Raw genomic sequence first — 15166 nt, 5'->3', positions numbered from 1 at the left:
CCACCGCCTCCCCCTGCCTCGGCCCCGCGCCAGCCGGGCCCCGGGCCGCCCCCCGACCCCCCCCCCCCGCCATTTCCCTTGCCCCGCCCCAACGGCCAGCAGTGCTGCGCGCCCCCGCGGCGGGCGGGGCGTGCCCGCGCGGGGGCGTGCCTTGCCGCCTCGCCCCGCCCCCTCCTGCTGCCCCCGCCCCTCCCCAAGGTGTTGGCGGCGGCGGCGGGGACGCGCTCGCTCGTGCCCGCGCGCCCCCTCCCCTCCCTCCCTCCCTCCTTCCCTCGCCCCCCTCCCCTCTCCTCCCGCTCCCCCCCGGCTCTCCCCGGCTGCGCTGGCGGCGGCGGCGGCTCGGCCATGGCGGCCCCGGCGGAGCTGAGCGCGGAGCGGCTGCGGGCGCTGCCCGGCAGCTGGAGTTACGGGATCAGCCAGGGCGGCCGCGTCTTCTTCATCAAGTGAGCGGGGCGGCGGCGGAGGCGGAGGGGGGCCGGGGGGCAGAGGGGGGCGCGGAGCGGGGCCGGGGGGTGCAGCGCCCGCCTGACTCGCTCCCTGTGTGCGTCCCCGCAGCGAGGAGGCGAAGAGCACGACCTGGCTGCACCCGCTCACCGGAGAGGCCGTGATCACCGGGCACCGCCGCAGCGCAGGTAGGACCCCGCCCGGGCTGGGGGGCTGGGGGAGCAGCGGGGAGCCCCCCGGCCCTCCCCCGACATGGCCGCCCCTTCCCCCGGGGCTCGGTGCCCCGCGGTCTCCCCCCGCCGCCGCCGCCGCCGCCGTGCGTCCCCCCCGCCTTTCCTCGCCGCCCTCCCGCTGCCGGGCGGGGACCCCCGGGGACCCCTGGGCGCTGCCCGCCCCGCCCGGCGGCTCGGCCCCGGGGAGCAGCGGGGCGCCCCCCAGCAGCGCGCGGAGCGCCCCCGGAGCCCTCCCCTGCTCCCCCCCCTCCGCTGCCGTCCCCGCGGAGAGCGGGGGTGGTTCGCGAGTGACAGGGGGGAGGCGAGGCACCGAGCCGCGAGGGATGGGGAGCTCGGTGCTGCTGCTCGCTCCTCCTGGAGAAGTAGGAGGAGGAGGAGGAGGAAGGCTTGCCGAGCCCCAGAGCCCGGCCGTGCCGCTGGGAGGTGGTGGAGGGCAGCTCTACGGGCGGCTGTTTGTCTGCGAGCAGCCGCCCGGGTGATCGCAGGGAAAGCCGCCGCTCTGTGGGGCCCGATCGGGCTGTTCGCTGCCGGGGTTTGCTCAGGGCTTAGGCGGCACGAGGTCGGAAAGAGCCCCTTCGGAAACTGCGGGCAGCCTTGTGAGAGTTGGGAGCAGTTCGGGAAGCCGGGGCTCTGGCTGGTGGAAGGAACTCTGCAGCTCAGCCTGCAGCGAGGGGCTGATGCTTGGGAGAAGTCATTTAGTGCCAGGAAATAGAGCTGCTGATTGCTATCGGGCTCCTCTTTTCCCCACTTCCAGTACTCAGATTAATTGAGAGACTGGCTTTCATCTACAGCAGTACGCATGGGGGCAGATGTATGTGAAGTGCTCTGCTAGCTGGCCATTAATATGAGCTGAGTATTAATTCCCTTTTTTTTTCCACGCTGCCAACAGTGTCTCTGTTGACTGATGGTGATTTACCAGTAATTCTCCAAGTGTCTCATTTATTTCGGCCATTAAGTGCCGTCTAAGGGAAATGCAGCTTGCTTTTGAGGATCTGGAGTACTGTATATAACCTAGGAGAGTTGTTATCAGGTAAATTAAACTTATTTCTGAACACAGAGCGAGGTATGACCTTGGATATACTGACCATGATTTGTAGATCAGATACTGAGGTACCTGCAAAACAAACCAGTTTCTGTGTTTTCCTCATTCATGTGTGTATTAATTTGTGTCTCCATACATAGATACAATCAAACAGATTAGCTCTGAATTTTATATCTTGTTTTGTCCTGACCGTTGTTTTGGAACCTGGTCAAAGTAAGCACAAGATGTGTCTTCTCTAAAGAGATTATTTCTGAGTGAATAAGTTTCTCTTGGAAATTTGTATTATTGTAAAGCTTTTTAGTAAGTAATACTGTGAAATACGTACTAGATGATGAGGAAAATATTGTCCTTTAAAATGAAGTTCTTATTTCTGAAGATATTCAGCCCTGGAAAGGTATTCTTTTTGCAAAGTTCTTCTAGCAGCCATTAGTCATTCTGCTAGAGAGTCTTCCTGTTTGATGAACTTTGCCTTGTGTCGTTATCAAGACACCTGGATTTTCATTTCTTCTAGAGAAGACAGAGGTGAAATAAAAAAAAAAAAAAGTCACCCAGAGCAAATGAACAAACAGGAAAAGTCATGTGATCCAGACTAAATATTTTTTCTTTTTTCCTGGGAAAAATATCGTTGCTTTTATAATTCAGAGAGTGAGCCATACATTTCAATTACTGCTTTTAACAACTGCAGCAAACTTTTAATGGTAGCGATGCATCTAGAGTTGCGTAGAGGTGATTCTTCAGCATCTTCACATTTTCCATTGCATCAGGAAGAAATTAGTTTAAAAAAAAAAAGTTGACCATTAATGGTTGGTTGTTTTTGTTGTTGTTGTTTTTTCCAGAGAGATATTTTCTTTTGTGTCTGGGCTCTTGACTCCTGAGATACAGAGGGAAAAGATGTACCCACTTCCTCCACTAGATTTGCATTGAAAATTATTCTCATGTGAAATTGAATAGAGTTGTAAACACTGCAGGAACACTTGTTAGTAACATCGGTGGTGGAATTATGCTAATACAAAATAGCTCTGTGGTGTAGTTGATACCATGCCTGTTAAGATGCTTGCTACTTGCATGTAACGCAAACTCAGTAAATCGATTTCGCTTAGATCTTTGTCTGTCAGGTGATTTGATGCTACTGAAGTTCAAGGCAGAAAGAACTCATGACGACAGTGAGTTCTAGTTACTGGGCAAAGGAAGAAACATTGCTACATAAGACACACTTATAAGCCCTTATCGTTTGAGAAATCCAAATCAGATTTTTCTGTGTGTTGCTTGTAGTAGATTACAGAATTTAAACTGAGAGGCAGTATTTTGAGTCAATTTACAAGTACTTGTTTGTAGGACTAGAGCATTTAACATTGGGAATAAGATGCAATATTTTAACTACCTTAGTCAAGGACTAGACCAGTATGGCTAGCATCATTTCAAAAGTTAATTACAATGTTTTGCTGCTTGTTTTCCAGACTTACCCACAGGTTGGGAGGAAGCTTACACTTTTGAAGGTGCAAGATATTATGTAAAGTAAGTTGAGTGTTTATCTGTCACAATACTATAATTTTAATGAGTTTGTCTGAATGTCGCTGTAGTCTTGAACATATGCCAAATGAAATTTGAGCGTTACCGAAGAGGAGTGTTCAAGCTTGTCAACGTATTAAATTCTTTGTTAAAGAAATTCTGCACAGATAAAAACAATTTCTTGAGGTTTTGCTTTTAATGTTGCTGAAGTATTCAGTTTCAAATGAAGTTTATGCTATGAGTGTGACCAACTGGTAACAAATGTCTGTGCAAGTCAAGAAGACCTTGCATTTGTCTGCATATTTGACACTTGTGTGTATGCACTGTCATGTCATAAATGCTTTCAGAAAGGCAAGATCTTATATTGCTATTGGGAGAAGAGTCTTGAATCAGCCCTATTCTGTAGTAATTACATTAAGGCCACTCTGAATGTTTAATGTGACTCTCTTCTTTGCGGATGTCCTGCTTCTAGTATTGATTTTCTTTGTTTGCTTGCTTTGTTTTCAGTATCTTTTATTTGGATTTTAATATGCTTGGAATAGTGTGTCTGTGGTAGACTTACTTCTTCATCTTTTTGAAAGAGGAGCGTGGAAACAGAGCTGCTTTGTAGGACTCCAGAGGTCATTTTGATCAGATCTTGTTACAAACACTTGCCCTCCAGATAGTCAGACCATCCTTAACTGGGAAATTTTAAAGTGGCAGGCCTTACTTGATTCATTCAGTAATTCAGCTCACAGTGCTGTGTGTTTGGTTGGTCATCTGTAAACAAATGATGTCATCAGTAGGATAACATCTGCAAATGAAGATTACCAATAGGCATAGAGGCTTTAGGCTGCAGGTAGGTTTTGCTTATGTCTTAGTGTAAGGCAAAAGATAGCTGCTCTGTGTAAGCATTGTAAACGTTGTGAGATGGGATTTATCCAAGTGTTGCATGGTTCATTTTATATACAGATAGGAAAATCTATGATTAAATGCTAAACAAAATTCCACAGAATATACTGAAGGACAGTGCTCCAAAAATGTGACCAGAACTGGTGCCAGGCTCTCTAGAAGGGGCTTTGTTACTAGACAACATGCTTGTTTCACTGTTCTGTTCTGTTTTCTTGTAGCTTACATTACACTAGTACTGTATAAAAAATGGCAAGAACTACATGGGACTAAGGACAGGAATGTGCTAAAGATTTCAACTCTGGTGTTCTGTTCACGTTGCTAAATGTAGAAGAGTAAAAATTATATCTGCATTTCTGTATATAATAGAGAAAATATTTTCTATACCTCCAGATTGAGCTAGCTATTGTAAAATAAACCTACAAACAGTTTATTAGCCATAATAACTGTAAAATAGCAGCCAGGGTTTCCTTTGAACAAAAAAAAAAAGTGTGTGGACAGCTATTGCAGAGTGACTGATGTGCTTGTGCATGAATTTACCAAGTGTAGCTTGTTTGTGTACTCTTGTCCTTATGAGATCCTGTGTTCAAGGCATTATCATAACTGTTAAGATATACATTAAGCTGATTGTTTTGCTGATAGCCAACGCTAAATAGCTCTGTTTATATTTAAAAATTGTGCCGCATCTTTTGAAAACGTGTTGCACAAACACTTCTGATTTGATAGATGTAGGAGGATAGCAGAGATAGTGCTGTCAAGTCTGCTGAAGGATTTGGATGGTATGACCAGTTTGGCACCCTCAGTTAAATACCTGTTTGTTGCTCCACAGGTGTAGGTTCTCAGGCTGAGTTTAGTCTTCTGCCCGATGATAGCTTCTCCTTTTAAAGTTGTCTAGCATTCAGCTTTCCTGGTGCTAAAGAAGATGCGAGAGGTAACGTAGACAGGGTGACAACATTATAATCACTGTCTTATGCAGCGTAACTCCGGATGATATGTTGATTATAATCATTCTAGTTGTCTGAGTCTAAACTACCATGGTGCGCCCACACGACTGGGAAACAGCACAGGTTGTTATGACCTTGTCTACACAGGCATCCCCACATGTGGATTTTTAACTGTAACCTGCTTATTAGAATGTACAGATTTGCTAGATATCAATGCTTATTATGCAGACCACAGCACAATAAAGCCATGCAAAAGCTAAAAATATTGAGAACTTGCTCAGGGTCAGGCCTGAAGGAAACGTATTGTCTCGTGTTCTGGTATGAGTTGTGGAGTTACGAGGGAATGAGTGTTAATGACACTCTATTGATGTGTTCAACCATGTGAAACTTGGCTTTTGAATTTCTGTAATGTGTCCAATAAGAGAGTTATACAAGAAGGATAGTTGAGTTTCCTGATCACATAAATAATTTCACCTGGCTTCTGAGCCTCAGCTTCAAATATGTGGGTTGAATAAAAATATTTAACAATCTTGCTTTATGGTAACATCTTACGTTAGACTGTGTTTGAAAATAAAAACCTTTTGAAAATGATTCTTAGGGTTCTTTAATAATAGGTCTTCACTGTTCCAAGTGGGTGTGTCACTGAATCTATTACTGTGCTTTTTCTGGCTTTGATGTAGTAAACACTGTATAATCAAATTGGGATAATGTCGAGGAGATAATCGTCATCTAAATCTTAGCATTTCTGGGACTGGCATTTCAAACAAATGACTCAGGATACAGACTGCATTGAGATGTGATTACTTTTAAAGGACACCTTATTTTTTTTCTTGGGAAGTGCCCCTTCATTTTCGTAATATGTAGATACCAAACAGTGACTGGTTTGCACGCTTTTTTTTTTCCATGACGTTGAATTTGTTCTGTCTTTAAAAAAGAAATATATTCTGAAACAGGGATAGATACAGAGTCGTTACCACTGCATAAGGAGGTTTTGTTTTTTGTCTAGGGTTATTTTAATAGGTTGATGCTAGCTAGGACTCTGATGTTTTCTGCAGTTTTTTGAATTAATAGAAGTGTTGTATTACTTTATAATGATGGTGTCCTTCTCCCACATCCTCCTCTCCACTCTAAATGCAAAGGACAAAAGGTATTCTTTGTTATTTGGATTAAAAAAATAAAGGCACAATGGCATAGTATATTGTATATGTTCTCATGAGATCTGGTTACACTGTTAATTGTTTCACTCCATGAGAGTGAGAAAATCCTTAATGTTAGGAATGTGCATCAATAGCCTTTCATTTAATGGGGACTTTATTGTTAAACTTCTCTGAAATGTTTGCTCCTTTTAATAACTGAACTTCTACCTGGAACGGAGGACTGTGTGACAATAGAATTGACACGCTGAAATGTAATCTTTAATTATGTGTTGTTGGTTCAGTATAAAATTGTGTGTGTTGTTGAGTAAAACAAGGCACAAGAAAGCTCCATTTGGAAACGATGGCATTATATCTTGAAAAGTTTGGAATTTTGTTTTGTTTGTCTTAGAATATTCACTGTTGGACTATTTACTTATGCGTACCATGTTGAGCACTTACGAGCTCTGGAAAGCTGAGTGCTTTATCCCCAAAATGGACTTAATCTGGATAGTGGTATGGGAAATTACTTACATGATAAGTGCATAAGGAAATGGATCCACGTGACAATTGCAGGATGGTACTTGTTAATAGAGAAAGCATGCTCGGTCACTGGCTTCAGACTTCTTACCACTTAAGATTAATGAGAATTTTAGACCTGATGTTTTTAGCTACTTGTGTTGACTGCATCACCATTAAGCACAAAGGTACTGGTTTAGAGTACTATAAAATTACATAAATATGTCTTTGCATGTACGTATTTGTATGCATGTGTTTAAGAAACTCTTGTCTTTGGTTAAAACCACCTGACTATTTAAGCTCAGACATTTACTTGATTTTTCTGCTTTTTTTTTTTTCTTTTTCCATTTCAGTAGTTCTAAACATACACTAGGATTTTTGTATTGACTTTTAAACGACGTTTATGTTATTTGGGTTATTAACTTGCAAAATCAAGTTGTTTAAAAATCAATCTGAGAAAGATATTTGAGGAATTTTGCATCTGTCTAATTTGGCTTCTCCAGAAGTGTTCTCATCTATGCTGTTTGGGTGTTAGAATTTCATATTTCTTAACCCTTCTATAGCACTGGTATTCTTTGGACAATACAAAGGCTGACTGAAGTCACTATTGTGAGTACACTTAAAAATGCGAAGAATTTAGAAGGTTAAAGCTGCATATTGAGGTTTTATAAAGGTTACCTTTCCCTGTGTTTGTCAGTTTTTTTGCCTGTTGCTTGCTGAAGCAAAGCATTGGTAAACCCAGGCTGAAGCTGAAGTGATTTCACTGTTGTACCAAGTAGGGGTTTTGCATGCTTTCTATAGAAACTTTCATCAATAGAGTTGGCTTGAAAATTGGGAAGGTAAGAAAAATCCATTAGGCAGTTAAATAAGATGAGATCTTTTCAGTCTTAAGGTTCTGTTGTTTACTAAAATAAACCCATGCTAATTAAGAATTCAGCTTTTGTTTGAACCTTTGTCTGTTACATGCATTCTAAAGATCCTCTCCTATTCAGCTCTCCAGAAAAATCAAACAACTAGTCAGGTTTGCTGTGAAGCCCTTTCTTGAGGGGGGGAAAAATAGGATTTGAAAAAAAATAAGAACAGATTGGTTTTTTTTTTTTCCAACAGAAAGAATAATGGCATTCCTCCTAGGAATTTAGTTCTTTTCTGGTTACCTCTACCATTTATTTTAGTAGAATTTAGGAAAGGCTGAAGTTTATTGTTGGCCTTCATTAGTTTTTCTTCTTTCGTGGTAAGACCTGTGGATCGAATAGTGGGTAAATGGGTGAACTGCCACGTAATATTACAGTAAAACAAACCTTGCCTTCTGCCTTTGGCAGGAAAAGCTGCTCAGAAAAGGAGAGCTTAGGAGTGCCTGCAAAGTTGCTTTCTATTTTAACATTTACTTCTTTATTTCACTGAAATGTTTCAAGAACCAAAAATACTTAGTGTGGGGAGCATTTTGCTTCGCAGTGCTGCCACTCAGTGAAACGCTTCTCGCTGCATTAAAGCTGCTTCTGCAGGTCTCCCCATGGGAAGTATGAAGTTGTGTTTCCTGGGAGCCCTGGGGGAAGCACATGCTCTTGCTTTGTAGGGAAAAATAAAAAATCTGAGGAGGTAGAAGAAAACAAAAAGGGCATTTATCTGGGAATCTTGCTGCGGGGGAGTTGTGAAAGGGGCTAGCTCTGCAAGAGGGCTGCAGCAGCACCAGGGAAAGGAGACCGTGGGGTGGGTGCAGCGTAGAAATGGGGAGTGGAGGTGGAAGGGTTCTTGACATGAGAAGAAATGGGTGTGGGTCAGAGGAGGAGAGATAGGACTGCATCCAAAAAGCAGCTTAGACGGGGACGTGTCAGGAAGAGGAGGGTGAAGGTAGGGAATGTGGTGTACTGAAGGAGAAAGCTGAGAAGGTGGGACTAGTTGGAGAAAGGGGAGGAGTGGAGACTACAGCAGGCAGAAGAGCCAGCAAAAGGAACAGGGGTGGGAGTTAATTTCCTTGGAGCAAACTTGATGGGATTTCTCCCAGAGGGGAGGGTGGCAAAAGTGCATCCTGCAAAAACATGCTGTCAGACTCGTGTGCGGGTCTGACGGGGACTATTACACCTTGCTTATGAAGCTGTTTCAAAGTTAGTCTGGCAGGTAGAGTATCAAATGTGAAAGTTAAGAATTATTGTGCTTACAAAGTCTTTTTTGATTGTGACATCTTGTGGTTGACATTTTGAACGATTTCTTTCATGAAGTGTGTTTCTAAATTGGGTAATACTTTGAATGCTTTAGTTTTACTAAAATAGACTTAAAACCGTAGAGAACTTACTGTCTTTTTATTACCAATATTTTAAACATATGTGAGAATTAATGGAAAATTCAAAGATGCAAAAAAAAATCTGTATAGAGGTTGTTACATGGAATATTGAAATACACTGATTTCAACAAGAAATGTTGATGCTGAAGGCGGTCAGGCATTTTGATAACCTGCCCACTGGTAAGTTAACTTCAGCGGTTTTAGATTTGAGTTTTGGAAGCAGTTATACTACTTTTCTAACTTTGGTCTTAATTGGTTATTGAGTTAATAGCAGATAACATCTTAAAAGCATGTGTTAGCTTTATTACTGTGAAGTGAGTTCTTCTGTGGTCTCTCACTTTTTGGTATCTACAGTGTTTGAAGGCTGGTGAAAAGCAAATGAAATGCTGTTTGATCATAGCTCTCATGTAGGTGGCAGTTTTAGCTGTGTATTTTATAAATATAGTGATGTATTGAACCCCTCTCCCCAAGTATTTTGGGGCCCATCGGCATTTCCTCTTCCTTATTCCATCAGTGTTGTACAGATCCTTTTTCTTTTCCTCATCTCAGTACCCATGTGCCGCAGTACCTTGAGCTGAGGGCTGCTTCCCAAAATGACTGAGCTGGCAGGCAGATAGATCTCTACTGGCAAAGTTCAGGAGGTATTCTTGCTGTAGTCTTTTTTTTTGGTATGACTTTAATGGGTCCAAATGTTACCCAGTGCGCATTATGTTTTGCTTTTACTTAAAGGAATTGTAAACGTTTTTCCCCCCCCCCCGTGGTCTGTGAGTGTTGTGTCGTACTGGATCAAAACTAGCGTCTGTTGTGGTACTGCGCTAAGCCTGTTTTTCCTGCATATGTTTATGTTATGCTGGCTCTTATTATAATGAATTACACTTTCATTAAACCTGAGATACACTTTGGCTTGGCAGTTCAGGCTGATCTTCAGTGTGCTTCTGTGTGCGTGTGAGAGAGGGAGAAAGCTCCTGTGAAGCTCGAGACAGACACTGACTAGAAGCAAAGCTCCTCAGCTCTGACTGCTGGGATTTCTGCCAACGTGGAGCTGTATGTGTGTTTTTTCTGTGTTTCAGTAAGTAAATACCTAAATTTAAACACTTGCCCCTTCTCTCTCCTCCTTCCCTTGCCTTCTTTTTTCTGAGTGTGGAAGATAGCTCTTTTCCTCTGTTCTCTTCAGTTGCTCTTGTATTTGGCTGGGGGGTGAGGGTGTTCTCTTACCATGAGGTTGGGGGGAAGAAGTTACATCAGCAGCCACCTTCAGAAGCAGAAGTTTCAGAGTGGGGACCTGATAGCACAGGCACCCCATAAAACCATATGGGAGAGACTCCTACTTCCCAGTTATGGATAGCCCAGGGAGATTTCAAAGGTCTGCTGAAATAGCTGTTTGTGATGTCGCGTCTTTCTGCTCTGGAGATAAAAAAATAAATAAATAAATAAATAAAAATAAAAATGGAGCTGAACGCTTCTTTGATATCTGTGAAGTGGAAAAAGGCTTTTAGACAGTGTTTTTAATGCTTGTGTGGCCTGCGATGATCATAGAGCTTTATGTAAATGATTTTAAAAACAAACAAAAACCACTGTGTATTCAGGACACTTCAGAAACTTGGTTCTTCATGGTTTTCTCCATGGTGACTTAGTAAGAACAGTTATTTCAGTAAGTAAGGAAAAGTATATTAGCAAGCAGCCTGTCCTTTAAAATTAGCTTCCTGTGTTTTCTCTTCTGAAGTCTATTACAACTTGTGTTTTGTCGAAACTGACCTGATTTCATGTCTTATTACCTGAAAACATTTTTAGTGTGTCAAACCAGGTAAAAGGGGTCCTTGTAAACAAAGATGTTTCAAAGGGAAGTATTTGGTTAATCTTTTGGTTTAAGGTGCCATCTTTGCCATCCCTCAATTCTAGCGTTTCATGGAAACTTCTTTACTATTCACTAAGTAGGACTAATGAAACTGTATATATTATGTGAAAAACACAGCTTTTGTTGCTTTTATTTGAATTGTATTGCTAGAAAAAATCCAAGATTTTGGTGTGGATGATGGCTTTTTGTTTACTATTCGTGTTAAAACCTACAGAGACTAAGCAACTTTTGACCAATGTCTAACGTTTACTGTTCTTGAGAATATCTTTCAGGATGTGTAAAAACGGATGACATAACATCTTAAGTTTATCTGTGCACCTGGTTATGAGAAAGCCAGAAAGCTGTGTTTAATATAGGAGTAATAAGAATAAACAAGCAGTGTTCTCAAATCCCTATTCAGATGTCATAAAACCTGTAATCTGATTGAATGTCCAAAAGGATGACTTGGTTTCTTGATGGAGAGAGTAAAGGTGACCAAGACTGTTGTGTTTTGGTGAGTGTGTGTGTTTTTAGCATACTGCCCATGCCATTTTGTAAGGCTACGTTATTTTGTAGTTTTCCATACACAGAGTCATCTAGATTTATTTAAAACTTCTTGGTTGAAACCTCTGTTGAAGTTTGATATGGAAGATTGAAAAAAAAAAAAATTAGAAATAGAACCATGTTTTTAAACAATGTCACAACATTAAACATTTATTTTAACAAGTAATTTGAATAAAATTGCAAGTTAAAGCTCACTAGAAATTCTTATGATCTTTTTTGATCTTAAAATCTCTCTTATGGTAGGATTTCTGTTTTCTGTGCTTGATGGGGGTATCAGTTGTTTGCCTGGTGTGAAACATTGAAATGCTTTCAGTTGATAAAACACAGAAATGTTACTTTTTTTTTTGTAATTAATGTATCAACTAGTAACAGTTGAAAGTTTTATCTTCATTGTATCTACAGATCTAACAGCATTTGAGCTTTGAGCCAATATTTTTAGTTGGCTGAATTGAGCACCGAAAATCTGATAACAGTAGATTTTATGAGTTTAAATCACTAAAGTTTTCCTTGTTCAGGTCAGTGGTATTACTAAAATTGTTCTACAGTAAATTGGAAGAGTTTGGAGCCTAAGTAGTTACACTCACCACTGGGAGTCTTGGTAATCTGTTAGTAATCTTTAGTCAGCTAAAAAAAAAAAGTGGTGGGGAAGAATACTGATTTAGGGTTTCATACCTGTTTATAGGAACATGCATAGTGACTACACTCGGCTGATGAACATAGAAACGCCAGTGCTTTCTGATCTATGCCTTCTACTTCTGTCATTCCTTTTGCTCAACTTCAGATGAAACCAAACTGACAGTATTACAATTGGCAATGCCACTTAAGCTTTGCCTTCTAGTGAGATTAAGGTGCTGAGACTAGAAGGAAGCAGACTGAGAAATGTGGTTACGATGCTGGAGGAGGTGGTTTGACTTTTATTCCATTTTATACTGAGTCCTGTATTTCTCTTTCTGCAGCTCTTGTCTAATGAAATTGCTAAATGAAAATTACTTCTGGAAATTGAGATTAAAAACTTTCCCTGCAGTATTTTCCATAAATATTGTGCTCTTAAAACTGACCCCCCCCCCCCCCCAAAAAAAAAAAAAAAAAGTGCTTTGTTATCCAGATGAGTACACATACTAAACAGCAAAAAAGGTGAAGTCTTGGAATTACTTATGGGTGATACCCAGTATTAAGGTTAAAGTGACTTCTGTTTAATTATAAATGAAATGAAACAGTCTCCTTTGGGCCCTGTCATTGCCAGTACTGGTATATACTTCACAGGGCGTGTTGTTCTTTATTCCTCTTTAAAAGACCCCCACCTGAAATTTCTTACGTGAAACATCTTTGCTTTCTGCAGTGTTACTTTATGAAACGATTTCTAGACATCAAAAAAAATCCAAATATTTTCCTGAAGTTCTCTTTATTCTCATATCCTAAGCAAAACACAAAAGAGATTTTCTAATACGCTCCATACCAGAACTTGCTCTGTTGTGGGTTTTGACTCATTTCAGGTGAGAGTGCCCAACCTGCCGAACAAGAAATTCGGGATTACTCTTGCCTCAGATCGCTCTCTTTGTGGTTTCAAACAACAAAAAGTACTATCAAATTCAGCAGTTGGTTCAAATGCCACTGCTTTATCCTCTTCATTATAACCTTCTGTTTAGATGCATTCTGCTTCAGAACACTCTGCAGCCTAAATATGTAAGTTATGTGGAAATCTTGCACTTTTGTAGACTGGAAAGGACTATGTGAAGTGAGACAGCCCTAGTAAGACTGATTTAATCAGTAATGTCCTATTATTGTAGGTGGGGTTTTTTGTGTTTCACAGTGCTGGGTGATTTAAACTTGGAGTACTGAGAGATGCAGCAGCTCAGGAGTTGCAGTTATTGGCATCCTGGTTTTAAGCAAGTCTTTTGCAGTCTCTGTTCTGTAGTCGAGTTGTTTGTTTGCGTTTTTTTTTTTTTTCTTTTTGGCTTTCAGTGGTGGTATTTGTAAGTTGTTAAAGCAGGAGAGCATTCAAACCTCCCCAAACTTCTAACCACTGTGAAAGGCACTGTCATTTTAGATGAGTGTTTTAATCAGTGTTAACTTTTCCAAGAACTGCTGTGTTTGTTGTTTTATTATTTTGTTTAGAGATTGCCTTGTGCAATTGGAAATAGGGCTTTTTGAGAAATTATGATGGTTTAAAGGTTTTATTTAATTTTTCGAGGAGGTCAAGAAATTCATCTGAAGTTGATTCAGAAGCTGCATCTCTTGTATAATTTCAGTAGGCTTTTTATATAGGAGATTATGTAGCTGGCAGAGCAAATCTGTGAAGAACAAACACAATTTTTCACTTGCTTAAAGATAGGATAAGTACTTCAAAGAAAAACATGGGTAGGATTTGTTGACTGTCTCTTAAATTTATATCTAATTTACTTGCAACAGTAGGAACCTAAATCAGGGCTTGTAATGAATGGAGGGGGAGGGTGACCCATACACGTGGATATGACTTAGCTGCTTAATTCAGCAGGTGTCTCTTTCCCAAAGTAGAAATGGTCAAAAGCAGAGTATAAGAGCACAAATTTCTGTTTTTGTTTTTAATTCCTGTCTAAATTTTGATATAGGTATGGCAACCACAACAGGAAATAAAATTCAGTGCAGAGAAAACTTTAGTTGGCAGCTGTTAATTTGTTTTGAGTAAACAAATATATCAAGTCTTCCAATTTGTTTCCTTACTTTCAGTTGAGAAGAAAAAAAAAAAAGGCAAATGTCTCCAGCTCTTGTCTCTTCAACTTTTACTTTCCTGCTGTTTGCCCTTCTCTTTCTCTTGTAACTTCTGTTTTTTTCTTATATATATGTCCTTATCATTCACCCTACTGCTTTTTTGCTTGCTTCTAGCACTGTAGCTCAAGTAGTTTTAGACATGATCTTCCCCAGTTGGACTGCATGCCAGATTTTTTTAAGGGGAATGTAAATACTGTGAGGTCAGTTCAGTATCAAATGCCTGCAGCCTGAAATGAACCCTGTAGGATCTTTTGCTATTCAGGCAAAATTAGGATTTGCTTAGGATAGATGTTAAATATTGGGAAATCAAGTCTTTTAATTGACTTTAAAGTCAAGACTTCAAAAGGTAATTGATTTCCAAATAATTTTTTTGTGTTACTTTAATTAAGCTTACTTTTTTTTTTCCTAAACCGAAAGCAAAAGAGAGTGCTGGATGCAACTCAGTATCATGGTGATTGACAAATGCATTTAAAATTCTCCCTCTATATACAGAAATATAGTGAGTTACTGAGCTGTGAGATTGTAACCCAGAGGGGCTGGTGTATGTATGTACATGCTCACCTGCATTGTGTCTAAACCAGTGATGTTTGTGTTGAACTCATGTACTTCTGATAGCAAAGAATATCTTCAGCCCATCTGTTTTCTTCCATGTTTCCCCTCCCTTCTTCCTCCTTTTCTCCCCAGACAAGAATGGTGGGGAGAGAGGGCAGTGATAAGCTTGCTCACATAGCAGAGTGACATCAAACTGCTTTTTGAATTTTCTCCCATACTTCATACAAACCTGCCCATTTCAGCCCCTTTTTCAGCCATTCCTTTCAGGGAGAAGTGTGCTGTGTTTCCTTTAGATCAGTGATGCTCTGTAATTGGCCGTGTGGTACTTTGAATTACTTGCCTGTACGTGCTGCCAAGGACTCGGTACAGCCCTTCCAGTTTCACAAGCCGTGGAAGTATAGATTAACAACTGAACTGGAGTTTTTGTGCTTTGCAGCACTAGGTTGGCCTGCTTCGGGCTGATTTGTCTTTTCAACTG

At 41.2% G+C, this 15166-nt stretch overlaps 1 protein-coding gene across 17 annotated transcripts in view; it reads left to right on the top strand.

Moving 5' to 3' along the window:
• Positions 1-274: 274 nt before the first annotated feature.
• The window catches only part of PLEKHA5 (pleckstrin homology domain containing A5), a 168138-nt gene continuing 153246 nt past the window's right edge, over positions 275-15166 (top strand). For 7 of the 17 annotated variants that reach the window (XM_084537126.1, XM_084537115.1, XM_084537111.1 and 4 more), the window contains exons 1-3: positions 277-443; positions 556-632; positions 3177-3234. In XM_084537126.1, the coding sequence (XP_084393252.1) occupies positions 346-443; positions 556-632; positions 3177-3234 (233 nt within the window). In that variant the 5' untranslated portion in view covers positions 277-345. Of the gene's footprint in view, positions 444-555; positions 633-3176; positions 3235-15166 lie in introns of all 17 variants that reach the window. The other 10 variants (XM_084537123.1, XM_084537122.1, XM_084537118.1 and 7 more) reach the window with 5 other exon arrangements.

The sequence above is a fragment of the Aythya ferina genome, assembly GCF_964211825.1.
Source record: "Aythya ferina genome assembly, chromosome: 1".
Classification (NCBI taxonomy): Eukaryota; Metazoa; Chordata; class Aves; order Anseriformes; family Anatidae; genus Aythya; species Aythya ferina.
This window is presented reverse-complemented; position numbering and strand designations above follow the sequence as displayed.